Source organism: Anopheles marshallii, chromosome 2, assembly GCF_943734725.1.
Source record: "Anopheles marshallii chromosome 2, idAnoMarsDA_429_01, whole genome shotgun sequence".
NCBI classification, from domain to species: domain Eukaryota; kingdom Metazoa; phylum Arthropoda; class Insecta; order Diptera; family Culicidae; genus Anopheles; species Anopheles marshallii.
This window is the reverse complement of record NC_071326.1, coordinates 16,389,807-16,410,619: the sequence shown is the minus strand read 5'-3', so window position 1 is coordinate 16,410,619 and position 20,813 is coordinate 16,389,807. Positions and strand designations below refer to the sequence as shown.

Genomic DNA, 20,813 nt, shown 5'->3' with positions numbered 1-20,813 from the left:
ATAAATAGGATGCACAATAAAATTTATTAAATACGACGCGAATAAGGCTCACGGTGCGGAGCAAGCGCCATCAACAGAACCGCATTGAGATCGCGTACAAATTGGATCGCCCAGCCAGCAGCGGTAACCGTGCACAGTGTGCGCTACCCTTCCGACACTTAATGCCCAATGACCAATTGTGGAGTGTCGTGCCGATGTTCAAGTGTTTCGAGACAAATGGATGAATTGCAACGTCTGGCGGTTTACACGATTAGCGGGAACACGTTTTGCGGAAGATCAACATTTTATGGCCTTTTGTTCTGCTACCGTCATCCGTGGACGTTGTTTATGGGCGAGGAGAGGTTGCTTTGCTTCGTCGGGGCGTTAGTGTCAGCCAGTGTCAGTACCCACCGTTCCAGCCAGCCCGTCAGACAGGAGCTCGTCATTAATTAAGCGCCGGAGCGTGCGCACATTGTAACACGCGGGTGTAATAAACTCAGCGACGTTATCGATGTGGCGATCTTCTTTTTATGTCAAGTTCAGGGTAGTTCCTAGACAAAGCGTGTCAACAGTATCGCTTAGAGATATGGGTCAGTAAAATGTTAGTAAATAATGGAGTTATTAATAAAAATTGCGACAGAAGATCATATTTTGCGACCACATAATTGTCATATATTTGGCGAACTGTTATGGTAAAGGAATAGTAGTGCGGCAAACAAAGAACAATAGCAGAATTTAGCACGAACTCCGTGCTAACGACACCGTACGTGAGAGTGGTTACCAATTTCTTTATATAGCCCCCATCCATCTCGGTAATGGTATGTCCAATTTGTTCAAAATCAATCTCATCTGTATGCATAATGCGTCCCAAAAAGACATGGTCCATATCTACAAGGAACCGCCGGATTTGGTAGTACCGCTCCTCACAAATCAACAAAATGCTCACAATGCACCGTTCCTTGGAAACTGGATACTGAAGGGCTGGATACGTTTGAGTTTACACCTTGACACAACAGTTGTAATAATCTGGATAGAAATGGTATTCCGACGTAATTTAGCCATCGCAACAAAAACACTGTACACAATTCATATGTTGAGGGTAAATTACCCACCAACAGATTTGGAAAGACAACAACGTCACCACACTGTTCCTAGTTCGGGCACGAAACTATTGAGTCCATCTATTGGAATATTGCTATTCTATTCCGTCTATTACAAAATTTGAATGGATTTAATTTTTCTTTCACCTAAACTCACTCCATGTTTCCGTCTACCATCGCTCGCTCTTTACAGATTAGGAATGCCGCACGATGACGACAGCCGGTGTCAACGATATCGGGGCGATTCGTCCGGAAACAATCGAATCATGTCACGCACGATCGACCATAACACACATCCCTGGCAGTGGTCCAACTGTTCACGACAGATTCTGAGCGAATACTTTGAGTAAGTAAATTTCTAAACGTGGAATCCTCGAATATCTTGCATGTTCGCTTCCTGTCATGTAACTTATTTCAACGTATAATTACCTAAAATAAAGTGTTACAAGCTTTTAAATCATAACTTTTTCTTCTATCGACGCCCACGGATTCGTTTTGAAACAGATTTTTAATGATATTAATGTAGCAACCGTCTCTCATCGTTACTTATGTGCGTACAGCGTACATAAATTATGATATCGACAAATTTATCGAAACGCCACATGCCGTGGGCCATCGTCGCCAGCAGGCGCGATTGTGTGCCGCTCATGTTGAACGATTAATCGTTTATCCCACATACGTTGTTGGTTAGCCTTACCTAAAAACAGTTTGAAATTGTCTTCGCCTGAAGCAGCAGTTTAGGAGTTGATTTTCAGAACAGCACGTCACACGCACTGTTTTACCATTTTTATGCAACCTCGCTGTAGAGTTCCCTTTCGATTGACCAAAACCACCACACGAGCATGGTGACGGTTGCGTCAGTAAAGAAGAAGGGTCGAAAACCTACACACGAATACTCGGCGTGCTGAGTAGATTTATGATCGTTCGATAATTGATGAAATTAATTTGCTGTTGAAATCGATGACCACCCGGGATCGATAGGAAAAAAAGCAAATATAACAGCATGAATGGTATCCTTACAGCTTCCTTTCTCTTTCCGAGCCATAGGTGTGTTGCGGTGGAATATAGGTTCGGTTGTTCATTCACCGGCCACTATTTAATTGATGATGCTTAAGTTGATGAATCATATTTGTTAAGGCAAAATCATATATGGTTTAAATGTTGCTTTTAAAAGCGATATTCATCAGTGAAACCTTGTCGTATCATATTTATATCAAGCAATATGCGATTTTGTTACATATGTTTTTTTTCCTGTAAATTGAATGTGTCCTCGTGGGTGCAAAAAACAGTTAACGATTTTATTCGACACGGTCACATCTTGTTCAAAGGGAAGTTTATTCTGATCTAAGCTTTCCCGTTTGAAACTCTGAAAGCTTAGTACATGTGTTAATTCATCATTCATTAATCATTCCACCTCTACGAGATTATATCGGAAAACCTTGTACAGAGTTAGGCATGGTTTTTCTACTATTTAATCTATGTTTCCCATGCTTAATTTCTTATCCTTTTTGGTAATTTTTACGTAAAGAAATAGCTTTACGAATAGACGTTGATGCTAACCTGGACCACCCAACGTATTACGGCGATACCAATAAACCACATTGAATGCATTGAATAGATCGTTAGCATGAGCATACACAAAATCTGTGTATGAATGGGTGTGTGTGTGTGTGATTTGTATTGTTTCTCATTGTAATCTTTTGTGACTTTCCCACCATGTACTAAACATACCCAATTACAAAACTTCTCTTCTTTACGTTCACCTGCCCATGTTTGGCTTCAGCTCCTCCGGCAAATGCTTTCACCGACGGTTTATGTTGGCAAAGACAAACAACAACACCATACCTGCTCATACGCTTCTTCCTGGGCGGTCAAACATGCACTTTCATGAATACGCAACATAATGTAACCTTGTCGTATCGACAAGCTTAATATCGTTTGCTTTTCATTCTTCGGTTTCGGCTCGTTCAGTGAAAGTCGAACGCTCAAGAATGAAGGAAAGCAAATCAATATATTAATTCTTCCCAAAAACAAAAGCTGTAACAATGCTTACATTACGCGGCTGGGTGGTCCCGGGACGGTTCGCCCCTATTAAGGTTCTGACGAATGAAAGGTTGCAGAAGCAGCTTGATTTATACCATTTCTCTTTTGCGCTCGTTTTGCTTCAAGCATTCCAATCTGCAAGTGCGTTTGGGGAGGCTTCACTTGCTTGCTGACGATAGCAATCACGTGCACCTTCTCATTCTCTGCAAGAATATGTTTGATTTGTAAAAAAACGACATGATTTATGTTACTGGAACATATTAAAAATGCATGATATCATGTGAGGTTTTCGATCGTTGTCAATTGGTCAATTATAAGCCTACTCTTTTCATGATTTTATTCATTTACTTTTTTGACAAATGCTTTGAAATATTTTGATTCATGTATGAGTTTGTAAAACGCATACTTTCTCTTAACGCCACAATTTAATTTCAAAAAATGCCGCTGAAATGTAAAACTAAAAATTACATTAAATTTTTCTCGACTGTTGCACATATCGCAATACCTAAAGCTGTCTCATATTTTAACTACTAATCAAATAATTGATCAGCACCGATCAAAACAATCACGGGGCAATCCTTTTACGGCAAACATGCGCGGAAAACTCCCTGCTTCAAAGAGCGTAAAACATGTCCCGACACCGGACGCCGACAACCGAAATTGATTGAAGCGGTTTGTTTTTGTTTCCTGCTGCCGCAGGATGAAATATGGCTACGCAATTGCAACCGGCCGGTTGTTCGGTGCAATCAGCGATTGCAAGAAGCAAAACCCGAAGAATGAATCAACAACCAAAAAAAGAAACCTCCCTGTGGAATGCTAAAGGCCGGCAGCTTCGGCCAGAAAAGATAAATCACCTTTCCTTACGCAATTCGCAACGTGTCTGCCGAAAAGGAAAAGATGGCCACGCCAAAACCGCCGGCAGAACACGCCAGAGCAGCAGCAGAGCGAAAGGAAGTCATCTTTATCCGATGAAGATCTCCATCGCGGCAGTTTGGCGTGGAAAGAGCGTTTGATTTACGCCCGTGTGTCTTTCGCACATATTTTTAACACATTAATATGCAGTTCGAGCTTGTGTGGATGCTTTCTGGAGCTTCCTGTGCACTACTGCATTTCTTTTATTACATACACACTTGCACTGGTTTATAGACCGATGTTGTGAAACGACGAATACTGTCACAACGTTGAAGTTAAAATTGCAAGATATCTTGTTGTGCATTTCTCGTCTGATCGTCACACAATTACTGTGATCTTCCGGACAAGAATCAGCAATTCGAACATTGAAGAATGCACGTTGGCATTACGTTTGTGCCAAGTGACTCACTGCTACAAAACCAATTCCACACATCCCTTGTTAATTGCGAACAAAATACATATCGGTTATAATAAAAAAAGGTAAAGTGCCGGCGCCCCGCAAAGGGCAACCAGCGGCCGAGGATTAAACGATCCGATCTGGACGTGATCCGTGACGGAATGTTTGGGTCATGTTACCGCTCTGATTGTCTCCTTCTTTTATTGGTCCGACGGAGCAGGGGAGTGGGAAAGCTTAGATAAAAAGGTATTACATCGTGATGACAGATAAAGGTGGTCCTTCCACCGGTGAAACGATACGTACAATCCGCTTACCCCACGGGCGCAGGATTACCTGACACTAAAAACAAGGGTGAAACAGTTTTTTGTTGGGTTTCTTTTTTTTTGCAGTCCTCTCGTCACTCTACCAGGCACGGTCTCGTCATCCCATCGTAATGCTTTTTACGGCACGGTCCAAACAGTACGCAGTGGGAGCTGGGTGGGATGTTAAATCCTGCCAAAAATGTTGCTATCACGGCCGGCCAAAACTGGTCCACATACACCAACCCTTATTTTCTTCGCATCGTTCCCAATTAGTGAACCAAGCTCGTTGACGATTGCAGGTTAACCGAAGCATTTCTTTTGCTGCGACCTGCTACAGTGTGACCGTATACATTGTCCAGACCATCACACTTCACCGGGGTTTTTGGACAGTTATTTTAACAACTTTAAAGTGCATTACAAAGCTGTACCACCCTGGAAGTGCTTGTTTGGAGCTGTCTTTATTCATCCGTCGAGCTTTTCTCAACCCGAGCCGTCATGCAGTCGGTTGTTTCGTACCCCACTGTTAGACGAAATCACGAACTGCATAGCCCCAAAATTGCATACAAGCGCATACAATAAACCGCTGCCTCATTGTCGGTTTACTTTCATTTCAAAGCATAATGCCGGCACGGTCGTTGGATGTGTGTGGCTGATGGGCGCTGCATATGCGAAACGGTTTGCCCCTCTAGGCTTGAGAGGGTAGGGGTAGAAAAATTAAGAAACAGCATCCACTTACATCCCAATTTGGTGTGGTGACGGAAGAGCTGGATGGGAGAAAAAAAGGTGGAGGCACCAACGATTCAGAACAATCATGCGGTGCGTTTCCGTGACCATTTTTTGTTTCGATTTTTGGCTTTATTTTGCTTCCGCGCACCAACACTCGAATTAATTTTACTCAGTTTTCCAATCATACCATGGCCTGCGGATGATAAAATGTCCTGACCGAATCGAACGATCCCAAACCAGCCCCATATTAGGCGAGGAATGACTTAATCCACCATGGTGTAATATTGCGAGATATATCCCTCCGGACATTTGGACATACGATTCATTACCGGCCGTAAATGGAGGGTGGTGTTTTTTTTTTAATTTATTTTTAACTTATTTAACTATTTCTTCGAGTGCAATTGGTCAGGTTGGAACTGTTTCTGGGTTAGTTTCAAGATGATCTGGAATGTGTTGTGATAAATGTGAAATGGTTCCCATTTTCTAGCGATTTTGTTATTCAAACTGAAATTGATTGTTCGTAATGTCGTAAGTTCAAGTTTTTCAAGTGATTAAGTTAAAAAAGATGTTTAAAAAAACTTATTCAACTTGCGAACGCTTGAGAAAAGCTAGCAACTTCCTTATTTTGCTCTTCCAGTCCAACCTGAAATAGCATCACTTTTACCAGTTGAACTCGAAAAGCTTGTAAAGTGCGATAATACAACTTGAATGCAGCGATAAGTTACCTTATGATATGATGCTGAATTGTGCCCTGTTTTGATAAAAATGTAATTTTTCTTATCAATTACACTGATTTCAAGATGTGATCCTAATTGTACAGTCGTGTACAGCTCACATAATTAAAAAAATATAATAAAAATTTTTATCATTAACGATCTCGTCTTCTGCAAAAGATGTTTTTCACATGTGAAAATTGTGTAAGAAAATTGTTATACGATATGCTTGTTAGCGGTGTGGTGCGTTTCACGTTGTTTTTTCCTCACAACATACTCCCAACCAATCATTAATCTTCCGGTGTAAGCCTTTCACGATAGTGGCGAACCATTTTTCATACCTCCTTTCGAATGCCACTTGTTGATTATTTCGCGGGGGTAATTTTTCATGTTAATTCCTTACGATGTGCAATCAACACTTTCTAATCCTTGCCATAACGCGAGAACCGATGCGCGTTTCGCAATATCGTCAATTAAACCATTTAGCCATACGACGCCATCGCACCATCTTAACCCCACGCGGCAAAGACACTGCGGCCCTTCACCAGCAAGTAATCTTATCGCTACATCATCACGTCTTGTCATCTTAGTGTCGTCTGGTCAACGGCCTACAACCGCACAGTACAACAACAGGAATGACCCACAATCCGAGACTGAGACAGAAGGCACAGGGCGAGAAAGAAAGGGAAGTTTAATTTACCGGCCGGCTAGTGTCAACTGCAATTATTCGTGCCGGGCATTCTTCCCAGCTCGCCCCAGGTTGCAAAGGCACCCTAGCCGGTCGACCTGATCGCGATCGTTTGCGGTCAATCACATATTAACGATTTCCTTCCTCGTGCGGTGCATGTACAATTGGCCATTCCCCGACCTAGGACACGAACATTTTATGCGTCCGGGGACCGGGATGGTTATCGGTTGCACAATTCGCACCCATGTAATACCATAAATATTCCAAATCCCAGTGTCCAACACTTCGCAACCAAACGGAGGTATTTTTATGACCCCAATCAAATATTCTCAATGGCTGCAAGCCCGTGGTTTGCTGAGATACATACCGATTACGGTAGGAAATGACAGCAAGATGGACGTAATAAAATAACCCTGCTCACATCCTTACGACATCGAACGATACTACCTTCGGTGATAGTAATAATCATGCCCGTTTGAAGCCGTGCCGGTATGCTTATTGATTTTACGACCCCGATATTACTTGCAATTGGGTTCGAACGCATGTTTCTACCAGCGTGCAGCTGAAACTACTAAAATATCCCATCTCGTCTCGCGTAAACTGCATATTTGTCGGTTCTTCTCGTTCTTTCTGTATCAATTTAAATGTTTGTTCGGTTGCAACGCAACGCACGATCAATCGATCAAATCACCCGTGCAACTGGTCGACAAAGGTCGAAATTTGCATAAAAGCTCCACTGTGCTGCATTTTTATGCTCTGTTTTGCTCTTGTTTCACATGCAAATTCCCGCTCATCTTACCGATAAGTAATTGTCCCTCCCTGTTCTCCCTCTTCTATCCGTGTGTAGAAAAAATCCAGACAACTGCTTGCTGAACCACCCGTCGACGGATCTGATGTCGCCGGACACAACGCTGGCTGGTGAAAAGTTTACCAACAACAAGCAGTGTGAGCTGGTGTTCGGTAATGGTTCGAAAATCTGTTCATATATGCCGACCTGCGCACGGCTTTGGTGCAGCTGGGAGAATGAACTGTCCGGTTGCAAAACGCAACACATGCCGTGGGCCGATGGAACCGAATGCCAGGAGGGACACTGGTGCCAGAAAGGTCAGTGCGTCCCGATCGATCGGACAGCGCTGAAACCACAGAACGGTGGATGGAGCGGATGGAGTTCGTAAGTAGCGAAAAGGATCTACCCTGTAAAGGGATCGGTAGCGTGGAGTCCTTATGTCATGGTTGTTTCTTCCATTCCACAGCTACGACGTCTGCTCGCGTACGTGCGGTGGAGGTGTTCAGAAGCGCACCCGTGAATGCGACTCCCCGAAGCCAAAAAATGGTGGCAAGTTCTGCATTGGTTTGCGTATCGAGTACCGTGCCTGCAATACACACGCCTGCCCGAACTCGCGGTACAACTTCCGCGAGGAACAGTGCCACGAGATGGATGGGCAGAACTTTGATGTGCCAACGCTGGAACCGAATGTACGGTGGATCCCCAAGTATGGCACACCGCTGGCAGACCAATGTAAGCTGTTCTGCCGTGCGGAGAACAAGAGCTTGTACTTTATGCTGCGGGAAAAGGTAATTGACGGTACGCCGTGCACGTTTCCGGAGGATAGCTTCGACATGTGCATTAATGGCCAGTGCCGGAAGGCGGGATGCGATTACGTGCTGAATTCCGACGCTAAGCTCGACCAGTGCGGCGTATGCAAAGGGACCAACTCTACCTGCAGCTTGGTGAGCAGAAAACATTACACCGGGAATAAGTCAATGGAGTTCCACATACCGGACGGTTCCACCAACATCAACATCGTGCACATGGGCTACGTGAAAGACGCATGCTTTTTGAGTAAGATTTAAACCGCGAAGATTGAAAGCGCGAAACAGGCTTGATTTTAGATGACAAATTTTCTAATCCATGATTGTGGTCATTATTTTGTTTCATTTAAGGTTTGATGAGTGGAAATGAAATCATCTTCAACGACCCGATACATCCTACGTCACACACAACCAAACATCGATTGTTTGCCGGAGTTCGGCTGGAGTATACAGTGCACGGTTCGCTGGAACGCATTACCTCTACCTACGGACGACCGCTGAAGGAAAAGCTTACGGTGCGGATAGTACGCAAACATAACAGCGATAAAATTTTCAATAGTCAGGTGGGATACAACTATATGGTGCCGAGCACTCCGAACACACAGTCCAATGCGATACATTCGCATCATGAACATGAGCCTTACAAGCACCCGCACCATACGTACTATTCACCCTACAACGGTAACAGTGTGCACCGGCTTCAGCATACGGTATCCGCACCCGAAACACCGTACCGGTGGGAAATGGGTGACTGGCTGGAGTGTGACCAGCTGTGTACGGGCCAGCGGAGGCGTACGTTCGTCTGTCGAAACTCCGACACACGGCAGGAAGCAAAGCCGGAAAATTGCAATCATTCCGCCAAACCGCACGATATGAAGGAGCCTTGCAACACCGAGTGTAAATTCGAGTAAGCAATGCACTATCCACTCAGCAATATTCTAAAGCCAATTCGCAATTCACTGATCGTTTCACTACCGTTTATTCGTACAGATGGGAGTCGGGACCGATCGAGTGTTCGAACGCCTGCGGCGAAGGATACAAACAGGTGGAATATTTGTGCGTCAAATCGTACCCTCTGGAGCTACGCAGAAACGAATATGTCGACGCGGCAAATTGCTTGGGTATTCCGAAACCGATTACCAAGCGTGATTCACAATCGACGTGCACCGGCCCCTGCAAGAACGCAACATGGAACTATTCGTCATGGAATAAGGTTACAAGCAAGCTCTACAATATTCTGGTTATTATCGAACCTCAACGATGCGGCATTACTTATCGGGTTTCTCTTTCTCCATTTCTTTCTTTCTTCTGCTATTTTGTGTAATGTCTACTACCTGTACTGTGAACCTTCAACACCGGTACCGGCCATGATCTCCAACACAACGCTTGGGATATTACTTGTGCGGTGTCGCGGGGAGAAAAAAATATCGAACACCTTTCCATGTTTTGTTACGTTACGTTATTTGATTCTGTGTTTTGTGGCGTATATCCCCGCTGTACTTTGTGTGTACTCGTCCCGCATATGCCTGTGTCTGTACATTGATCCACTGTGTATCGTCCCTCATTCCCGGTGCGTTATCGATGATGTGCGTTTGGTGTACTGCGAACAGTGCTCCTGCACTGATGGTACCCAGAATCGTACCGCAACGTGCCTCTCCGACCCGAACGGTTTCCAGATCGATGATGCGTACTGCGAAGTTAAGGAGCGCAAAGTCATTGTTCAATCTTGCGATGCGGAGGAGCAGTGCGCGAAATGGGTTTCAGGAGAACTCACACCGGTAGCTACATGTTACTTTATCATCCCACATTTTATGTTCATCCCCTTTTTCAGCTCACTCATGCAAAATTGCCTACCTGCAGGCGTTTCGAGTCAGAACAAAACGTCGCAAAACCCTAGCAAGAAAGGGTCGGCGTGTGATTTTTTGTTAATGTTTTTTTTTGTACATATTTCCCCAATCAACTCCAATAGTTGTGTAGTGATGTGTGTGTTTGTGATATTTTGTTTTTTTTTTTCTTTCTCTCTGCTCAATCTGTTACATTTATTTGGGTGTTACAGATTAGTAAGTTGTGTACATAGTTGTATGACTATTTTTTTTTGCGCTATCAATAAGTTTTCTTTTCAAGATTCATAGTTTTCAAACTTTGTTCGTTTTTTACATACTCTTACCAGAGTAATGCTATGTAATATAAAATAAAAAATCACCCAACTCATACGTTTTACGCATTTATAGCTATTATCATAAGGTTTGCTTTTGTGATCTGCTTATCGATAGTAATTGTAAGCAGGAGCGATTTGATCACCGTTGTTAGCAATAAGCATTCTACATACGATGATCGTGTCGATAAACATTAATTGCATGTGCCTACAAACTGTCTTGCTCATTATGATCGTGCTTTCCTCTAGTGCGTACGTACAATGATTTCTCAATGTTCCCTATTTTATCCTTGCTATATCCTTCAACACTACCCTCACCGCCTGTCCGTCAGTGTTCCGTTACCTGTGGCGAAGGCCAGCGAGCGTACGCACTACAATGTATGCTAAAAAATGTGAGCGTAAATGCTGCCTTATGTGGTACGCGTCCAGTGCCTGTCATTTTGAACTGCACCATGCCGCCCTGCGATCAAAAGGTTTGTGTGTTTTATGTAGCTTCCTTTTCTAACCAACCGCGACAGTGCCCTTTCTCTTCCCGCTCACCATAATGTTAAATGTTCGGACTAAATCGTTTTGTCTGCTGGTTCTCCACAATTCTATGTCGTAAATGAGTTTCTAATGCTTTCATGTTGCTAAATGTATACGTACTATATGTTTATTTGTTTTGCCATTGTTTACAATTGCCTTTTCTTTTGCTTTGTTTAATTTTGTTCGAATTTGAATCGAAATGTTTTCTTAAGCTCATGCTAAATTCATCATGTTCTATCAAATATATAAATTTGTTTTATTGCTCACACCCACCGTACAATAACAGAACCAGAGAAGTACAGTTTATTCTATAACATTCGACTCTCCCCACACTTTATCTATCTTCCCAACAACAACAAAAAAAAACCCCGGTGCCAACAATAATTTATAGCAAACGCCTAACACCCAATACTCATCCTTTCGGAACGACGTACAGCCAAACCAGAGCATGAAAAACGTCAACTACCAACAGAACGCGGAATCTGGCCCTGTTCCACGCGGACAGTGGCGCACCTACAATTATTCCAACTGCAGTGCGGAATGTAAAGGCGGTGTTAAGAAGCGCTTGGTCCGCTGCATGTACAAAAACGAACAGGTGCTGGAGGACCGTTACTGCCCCCATCCAAAACCTCCGACCCAGATCAATTGTGCCAACTTTCGCTGTCCCATCTGGACCTTTGGCCAATGGAGCAAGGTAAGTGCAAACGATCGTCCGGATTCCGAACATCCCGTGACCGTGACCATTATTCCACAACATCCTATGTGGATCCAGTGTTTTTCGCCCTAAGCAAGGTCGGGTTTTGTGGGAAGAAGGTAGAAGCGCAAGGGACACTCACACCCACACGCACACAGCAGAATATACATGCGCAATATATAAACATCTTGCCTCGATTGGAAGGCGATCTATGAACGTATGAATGCTTCTGAAAGCTGTTTCGGTAAATCGTTGGACTGCTGCCGTGAAAAGTTTTGTTGCTTCTTTCAAAACTGTGTGTTTTTACGACTGTGCTTTGCAATTTACCAGGTCGAATTTTATGCTACCATACATTCGTTTCATATACAATAAGTTTAAAATATTTTTCTATAGCCTGTTAAATGTCTCGTTTTGGTTTTTCTTACAAAAATCGTTTGACACTTGTATGCCAGAGTAGTTGTACATGTATATTTCTTGCTATATTTGTTAAATCAAGCTTCCATCCGGCTTTTGGCAAGTTTTCTAATGTTGCGCTTACAATCACAATCACATTCCATTCAATCACACCACACAATCGAACGAGATCCTAATACACACACACACACACACTCACCTTTTGAACATAAAGATCAATTGCAAACACCACACATTGCCACATGGTATAATGATTCGTCCTTACTGCGCCGAGGTGGGTGATGATCCGTGATGATCGACACCACCCGTACTGCAAATCTCCACACAACGACGCTGCGACTAGCGGAACAGTAGTGTTCAGCAACTTTAAGATCGATTGTGACCATACATCTCACGAGATCTACTTGCATGCCAAGATTTCAGTGCCTTTGATTTTAATCAATTTAATTTAATATCCCGAATATGGTGCATACGGATGCACACGAAACACATAAGGAGGCCATCGTTGGGACACCTTTTTGCATTTGGTTGCATCGAATTAATCATTTTGAATGTACGCTCACGCTGCCCCTATAGCATTTGCTGTTTTAGGCATCCAATGAGAAATGCCTCATTAGCCAATCCATTTCCCTAGCATTTTCTTGCCCACAAAGTTATTCGATTCGAATGCACTGATTGTCAGTATTGTTCCATTATCCCACATACGATCCTTGATCCCTTACCAAACAACCTCATTGGGTGGCTCAATCATTTTAAGACTGTGTTTTCTCTTTTAGTGCAATAACGAATGCAAACGCTCCCGTCAGGTCCTGTGCCAGGACCATCGTGGCAATGAAAGCGACCAATGCGCGAAGGAAATGAAACCACCGGACGAGGAATCGTGTTGTAGTTTTAAATGGCGAAGTACCGTAAATATCGTTCTGGTGACATTTGTCCTATTCTTTCGTTACTTTTCTTCTGTTTTAGTTAGTTTGTATTTTTTTTTGGTTTATTTTGTGTTTACTTTTTATTTCTACTTTTCGAACAAAATTATCATTTATTATCTTTTTGGTTCATTTTTATTTTGCTTTAGTTTTTTGTCGGTACTCTCTTTTCTTACTGTATCGTTTTCTACCGATACGGTAAACCCGATTGGCAAATGATTTTAACCATCGTGTGTTTTCCTGATGTACATTTGTTTCTTTTTCTCAATCGTGTATGTAACGATGCAATTGATTCTTTTTTTCTCTTTATTATCTCTTTCTCTCTTTCTTCCTTTACATTTCTTAAAAATATGATACACCATATCATCATGGATCGTGTTCTTTTGTTTTTTTTTTCTTCTATATGTTTCATACGCATATCAATATCATCGATTACAACCAACAACAAAAACATTAAACAATTCATCGCTCCCATTTGCTCTCATCGCTGTGCCAATACGCGATTCATACCAACAACAAAAAAAAACGACAACAACACGCCACTGCATATACATAAATACCGTGTATCGTCCATACCTGCAATGTCAATACTTCAACAACGATCATCCTCCTCACCATCACCATCTGCCGCTGCCAACGCTTATGGTCCATGTGCTGCCCGGGGGCGCTCGTCTTTGTCGCGTACCATCTCCTTGCCTCCTTGGTGTGCAGTGTTCCGGAACGTGCGATGCCGAGGGACGCCGCAGGCCCAACCTCATCTGCAAGAAGTTATTTCCTAAATCGATCGAAAATCCGAAACCGTTCAGAAACGGCCGAAAAGTTGAGGAAAAGTATTGTGCCAGTGTTAAAAAGCCGGCGATCATCAAGCCGAAGAAAAACTGTAACAAAGCATGTCCTCGCCCTGCTGGGAGACGTCCGTCCTGGGAGACCTCGCCCTGGTCTAAGGTGTGCTGCGTAACTATGATGTGTATTATGTTTCTCCTCTCCCTAGAACTTCCCCCACCCTCTTCACTGTTGTTGATAAGCTTTCCCTACTTACCATCCACACATCCAGCTGTACTCCTCAGCCATTATAGTACGGAGCTCTAGTTGAATCGCAATGTAACATGTAATGTCTACTATAGGGTTTTGAGGTCAAAGTTAAAGTCATTTCTGGATCCTACTTATATTCAATTAAAATTTGTCGAAGTAGATGCAAAAATCTTCTCACTTTTTGGATGGTTTGTTACTATTTGAACACCATCGAGAAATGATTCCTACTTTCAATATTTCCAATATTACATGACAACATCCAAGCATTTGTCAAGGTAGATGACGAATGCTTCGCACTTTCTGGAACTTTTACAACCGTAACTCGATTTGCTTCGAAACTTTCTCAAATTGAAGCACTGATAGCTTTGCTATTGTGTGAATTAAGAAAGCATTTCACAGAATCTGCGTTTACTTCCAGAGGTCCCATGAAGTGCGCAGGATTCTACGTCTGCCTATGCACGTTGTAGATCAACTTCAAAAGAAGCCTTTATCTCTTTATCACTTGAACTTCATATTATGTAAATGTGATCTCGACCTGGACGATCTTCAACCAACCAAGCTTAACATGCTCCATACGTTCTATGTTACCCATGTTAGCTTACTGTCCTTTCCTTTTTAAATGTACCCTAACCTTCTCAGCGATTCCATTGCAGTAATTCTCTAAATCTTTCTAACGATCACATTGTTTTGTCTTCCTACTCGCTTCTATCTGTTCTTGTTTCATGTTTCTGTGCATATCTACACCCGATACCAACCAACCGACCACACACCGTGCTCATTGCCATCTACGTTGTGTCCGGGTGTTACCAACCATGTGGTAAATCTATTGGTTACACCTTACGCTACCACCGCCCACCAATCGGCACGCTTGTTATTTGTACATTCGGTTCTTTTCCCATCACACACACACACGCCTTTTTTGCGTATTTCCCATGTTATATTGAATCATCCCTCGATTGAACATTGTCCCCAAAAAAAAATATACAAACTGCACCCCCCAAAAATTTCCCCTACGCGTTTTCCCACGTTAAAAAAAACTACTACAACCTCCTCCACCACCCACGAAACGAAATCTATTCCCACACAACGAACCGGCATTGAATCGGCGTAAATGACGCGTTCGTGCGCAGTGCTCGGTTGGGTGCGGTTCCGGTAGAACAGTGCGCAACGTGACCTGCACCGATGGCCGTACGATCTTGCCGAAAGCCTGCAACGTGACGACGAAACCCCCGAACACGAAGATCTGCGAATCATTGGAATTCTGTAAATGGAAAGCAATTAAATTGGGCAAAGTATGTGTCGATTATTTCTAGTTATTTTTTGAACAAACTGACGTATAGGTATAATTTTGGTACATTTTCTTTGATAATTCTTTGATAATTTAATTTGTAAAATGTGGTTTACCATATTTCATCTTCAAGTTTTGCCTCATAGAAGGAAATTATGAAAATTGCTTACAAACTCTTGAGTATATATAAACTCTCAATGGGAACTGAACACTGAACGAAACTAAGATCTTAAATAATTTAAGAATATGTCTTGTGGGTTAAATGAAGCGGTAGATGGTGCAGTCTATCAATTTACTGGTCCATATATAAATCAGATATATTTCAATACAATATTGGCCCTGCAAATCGATTGTTTTTTAGCCCTTAACGACCAGACACTTGTAACAATCATACACATTCCAAAAAACAAAATGTTCTCAACAAATTGCTTCCGCTATGGTACTAACAACGTTCATCCTCATCGTTAGCAGCTGCTTGATGAAAGTGTACGCTGGGAGGATCGAAAGCTAAGTGTAATGATGCTTAAGCTTCCTACATGAAACAAACTCACTAAAGAGCGGCCAGCACTGGCCCAATTCATGTAGCTGAAGCACTGCAAACAAGAGAGAGAAAGAGAGAGCGATGTTATGCCTGCAGGTTCTTCGAATTACTTGAAGATGGCACTACGTTCAGTTAAGCTGCAAACCAAACACCCTTTAAGCAACTTGTGTCCTTCCATTCACGCCTCTCTGTTTTCTACCTACCTCTGTGTACCTTGATCGTGCTCTGTTTGATAAGCAAAATCTGGACTATCCGGCACGGAGCGAATCTAGCATCAGCCCGCCACGGATCACCTTCACCCGTTACTCACTGAATTCTAGCGATCACGCACTCTCTCACCAACATCTACCTATCTTACATTCATCCTCCACCTTCGCGTTGTAGTGCAACTGTAAGGGTAAGCAGCATCGCACCGTCAAGTGCTTCGACGAATTGCTGAACACGGAATCGAACCGCTGTCCGGAGCACGAACGTCCGCACAAGACGATCGCGTGCCCAAAACCGCCAGGATGCGATTCACGATCTAGGCCGGCGGTCTACCGAAATTGCAAGGATGTTCAACAGAAGCATCGCACCGACGGCGAATATGAGATGAGTTTGAACGGAACCATGGCTATGATATATTGTCACAAAATGGCGACGCGATCACCAGTCGAATATCTTACCCTGCCTGCTGGTAAGTGTGGGCATTCGGTCGCTCTTTTTTAAAACGAATTCCATCGAAACGGCAATCTATAACTGTCGCCTCTACCCACCAGGTCCGAGGGAAAACTATGCCATCTACAATAAGCGACGAGCGGCCGATGCAAATAGCTGCCAGGAGTCATCACGTGACTGGGAGGACGAAAGCATCAACTACGGTGCGACACATTACCGCAAGATCCGCATCAATGTCAATACGCTGCAGGTGCATACGAACGATTTCGAATTTACCACCAGCTCCGGCACGAAGCAACCGTTCGGTTCGGCTGGTGACTGCTACAGCAATACGGGCCATTGTCCGCAAGGCGACCTAGCCATCAACCTGACGGGCACCCCGTTTCGCATTCGGCCCAAGACCTCGTGGGAAACTGCCGGTGTTAAGTCCGTGATGAATTTCCTCGTACCGGTAAGGGTCGTCGGGCATGAGGGAATGCTACACAGCACCCGATTACCAGTACACCTACTAACCTCCGCACCTCCTTTACGCTTTTTGTTCCGTAGCTGAAAGCTCCGTACCAAAAGGTGCGAGCGCGTTGTGGTGGCTACTGCGGAAGTTGCTCCGTTTCGCGAAATAGCAACCTATATTTGGAGCCAATCCCGCACCCCAAACGGCGGCCACATAAGCTAGCCCGACTCAACCACAAGCATCAGATGCGAAACCCATGACCTTACAGTGTTAGTGTCCAAGGACTGGTGTTTTCAGCGCTCAGCCATCCAGCAGCTCCGCTAGACTACGTTTGGCTCATACTACTACCACTACGACTACCGGTCTTCTCTTAATCGATGTGGATGCGCTAGAAATTCTACTAGCGGCATAACACACTAACCGTCTCTTCCCGTCCCTTAGCCGTGAATAGTGTACACCCGTATTACTCTCGATTCGTGTGTTTGTGTAAATGTGTGCACGTGTGTGTTTGTGTGTGTATTTTCGCGATTTCTTCCCTAAACGTAAAACAAAGTCCCGAACTAGTGTAGCCTCCAAAATGTGCCAAAATGATCAAGAAATTGCTGCAGCAAAAACACAAACACGTAACTGGTCGATTGGTCATGATGAGGCGTGTCGGTCAATGAGCGGCACCTGCACCTTTGCAAATGATCAACCGGATCAACCGACGGCTACCAACGATAGCAACTGATCGCGACAGCGAATTTAAGTTCTGTTTTAAGGGCCCAGACTGTCCATTGATGAACGGATGCCGTTGAGTAGTTGTTTGATGTTAACGCTAGTAAGAACCCGCTACACGGCACGATCGGTTCATTAACAGCTTAGTTTATTGTTAGTTTCGTTTCATTCTACCCATCGATTTCATTCATATGTCTGGCTTGTCACTGCCTCGTCCTGCTATGCCATACGATTACGCTGGGTACGTACCCGGAGAGGGCCTTTTGGCTATAAATTTGTTGATGTTTTTTTTCTTTAATTTGCCTTTTCTTATGTTGACATACCTCGATCGCTTCGGTGGATCGAGGCATGCCAAAAAATAAATAAATAAAACAAAAAAAAAATAAACAAAACTTCTCAAAAGTACAAACATTTTGTAGTAGGCCCCATCCTTAACGTTTCGTTCCTTTCCATTCCTAACTAAAGTTATAACAAAACCGAATTTGTTTTACAAAAACGGAAAAAACACAAAAAAAAATGGATAAAAGGATAAAATTTGAACAGAAAAAAAGAGCACAAAGGGGAACGAAAAACAGAAAATGAAGGTGAAAAGTTATTAATTGTTGATTATGTAGCCAACTCGCATAATTTTCGATATTACCTACAGTAAGTCTAGAAAACGACAAAGAAAAAGTACACTCTTGGAGAAAAATGAGCAAATCGTTTGTACAGCATATTGTTTTTGGTTTTTTAGTTTTTAAAAATAATGTAAAGCTAGTGATACCCACGCATCTAGCTCCGTATGTTCGATATGCTGTCAGCTGTAGATAAACCCAACCATAAATGGTTGTACTTTTTGTTATGAAAATTATGTTTTGCACTGCGAGTTGGCCTGATACGTACTCCAACACATCCAAACCTCCGAACGATGATACCAGAAAATACTCAATAGTGATAAAAAGCGAATCTGCATAACCAAAATTGTTATGGAAAGAGAGAAAAAAACACACAAAGAGAAAAGAAAACGAAAGCTTCAACAACAGAAAAAAACAAAATGTCAGATCAGGAAAGAACATAGTTCATTCATTTGAAACAATACAAAAAATTGTATATTAAAATGCTGTCATTGAATGAATCTCAAAACGGGCAATGGCTTTCTGTTCTAGTATTACGAAACCTCACCAGCGCACCAAACGTACGTGAACGAGTTACATTTGTTCGATCTTGGCTAGCACGAAATTGCTAATGTTTTTCTTTGTTCTTCCAATTACCACGTAAAACAAATTCGAAAAATGATGTACCGCACGTAACGCAATCTACTTTACGAAACTGCCCCGCTCCAAAGCTGCTAAAGCATATTCTAAAGCTGCACCCGAATGCGTGCAGTGATCGTGTGTTTTTACGTGTGTTTGTTCGTGTGTGTGTGCGTGTGTGTGTGTGGAATAGTAACAAATTGAAGTGTTTTCGTTGAACAAGAGAAGGATAATGGATTAAAACTGCCATATTATTGTTAACGTAGCGTTCCCATTTTGTTTGGAAATGGAAACCCCGTACGAATCGTTCAAGCATCATAAATCGCAGTGCGAGGCGTGAAGTTGGTACGAAATACCGAAACGATCGGGAAATAACGAACAGATCTGTAGGACGGATCAGCTCGCTTGTAGTAGGTGTAGGTAATTTGTGTTTTTTTTTGCTTAATAATGAACTTAAAATAATTTTCTATTCGTAGTCGATTTCATAATAGATCAACACTACTAATAGGCGCTAGTAAGGATCGTTGTGCGTTCAATCGACTAATCATTTAATGATGTTTACATTGTTTTGCGTGTGAAAAGAAAGCTTGGTAGCATCACCTTGGGAAGCAAAACTGTTAATAATTTTTTTTGAATAGTCGCAATGAATGCTGTGTGGCAAGTATTAACTTTGAAAAAATGCAACGGTTACATGCAATCGGGGAGAATTATATGCCGAATTTGCAACTACGCTAGCAAACACTCAGAAGTAAAGGGAGTAAGTTGTTATGTGACTTTTCATTAATGTACGTTTAATTAATCCCCGTATCGGTAAAATGTTAGCATAGAGGCGCGCCAACTAAACCAACCGACATTATTTATTTACACTGCCGCGAAGAAAAGAAAACTTTTAAAATGCGAAAAAAATAAAGCAGAAAAGAACTGTAGGACAATAATAAACGATCGCAACTATCGGTTAAGCGACGAGCGCACAGTAAAATTTGCGACCAACTTAGATTTCATTCGTTTGCACGAGTTAGCGCTTAAGAAGTTCGTCTGCGAGTGGGTGATGTTGGTGCTTGGTGTTCATCCTTTCATATTTCCATTTTTTTTTTGTTTCCATTTCATCCTTTCGCCGCACTTTTCTATTACACGATCCAACCCAAACGGTTGAATTTTACAAACCGTGTAAATATATCGGCAAACACCTTCAGAAAACAGTCTATCCCACCCTGGTCACTTAAAGTGACTATGCGCAGCTAGCATTTCAAACCCAATACATCCATCACCTAAAAGGTCTTACATTAAACTGCCAACGGAACACACACCAGCGCACGTTACAAGCGTGCGTTAGTATAATCTTGAACCTAATCTTGATTATTCATTAAACAATTATGTTAGTGCCTAGATTTTAGACTCTACTGTGTAACTTTATAATCGTATCATTTGCTTCATGATGTATGAACGCATAATAAATAGCGAACCGCCTTTAAAGCATTTGACCAAGAACGGTACGAACAACATATGTTTAACCGATGATTGTGCAGTATCGTCGAATGCTTTTAAATAAACCTGTGTTTAATGGAATTTATCCGAAACGGTTTCATAACTTCCGGTTTTTCTTACGTTTTTTTTTTGCTGGTTGTATTATTGTAAAATATCACTTATTATAAGAATAAACAATCGTTATCAGCACAATAACCTCAAGTGGTCTAGGCCGCCATTGCTGGTTCTCTTTGACTTTATTTACCC

The 20,813-nt window shown here is 42.6% G+C and overlaps 1 protein-coding gene across 1 annotated transcript; it reads left to right on the top strand.

Moving 5' to 3' along the window:
* The first annotated feature begins 1,279 nt into the window (after positions 1 to 1,279).
* On the top strand, positions 1,280 to 17,393 carry LOC128716151 (A disintegrin and metalloproteinase with thrombospondin motifs 9). The gene is made up of 9 exons (XM_053811075.1): positions 1,280 to 1,425; positions 7,708 to 8,031; positions 8,114 to 8,703; positions 8,805 to 9,360; positions 9,444 to 9,666; positions 11,570 to 11,827; positions 16,410 to 16,701; positions 16,784 to 17,133; positions 17,229 to 17,393. Exons 1-9 carry the CDS (start codon positions 1,280 to 1,282, stop codon positions 17,391 to 17,393), a joined length of 2,904 nt encoding a protein of 967 aa, XP_053667050.1.
* Positions 17,394 to 20,813: the final 3,420 nt, after the last annotated feature.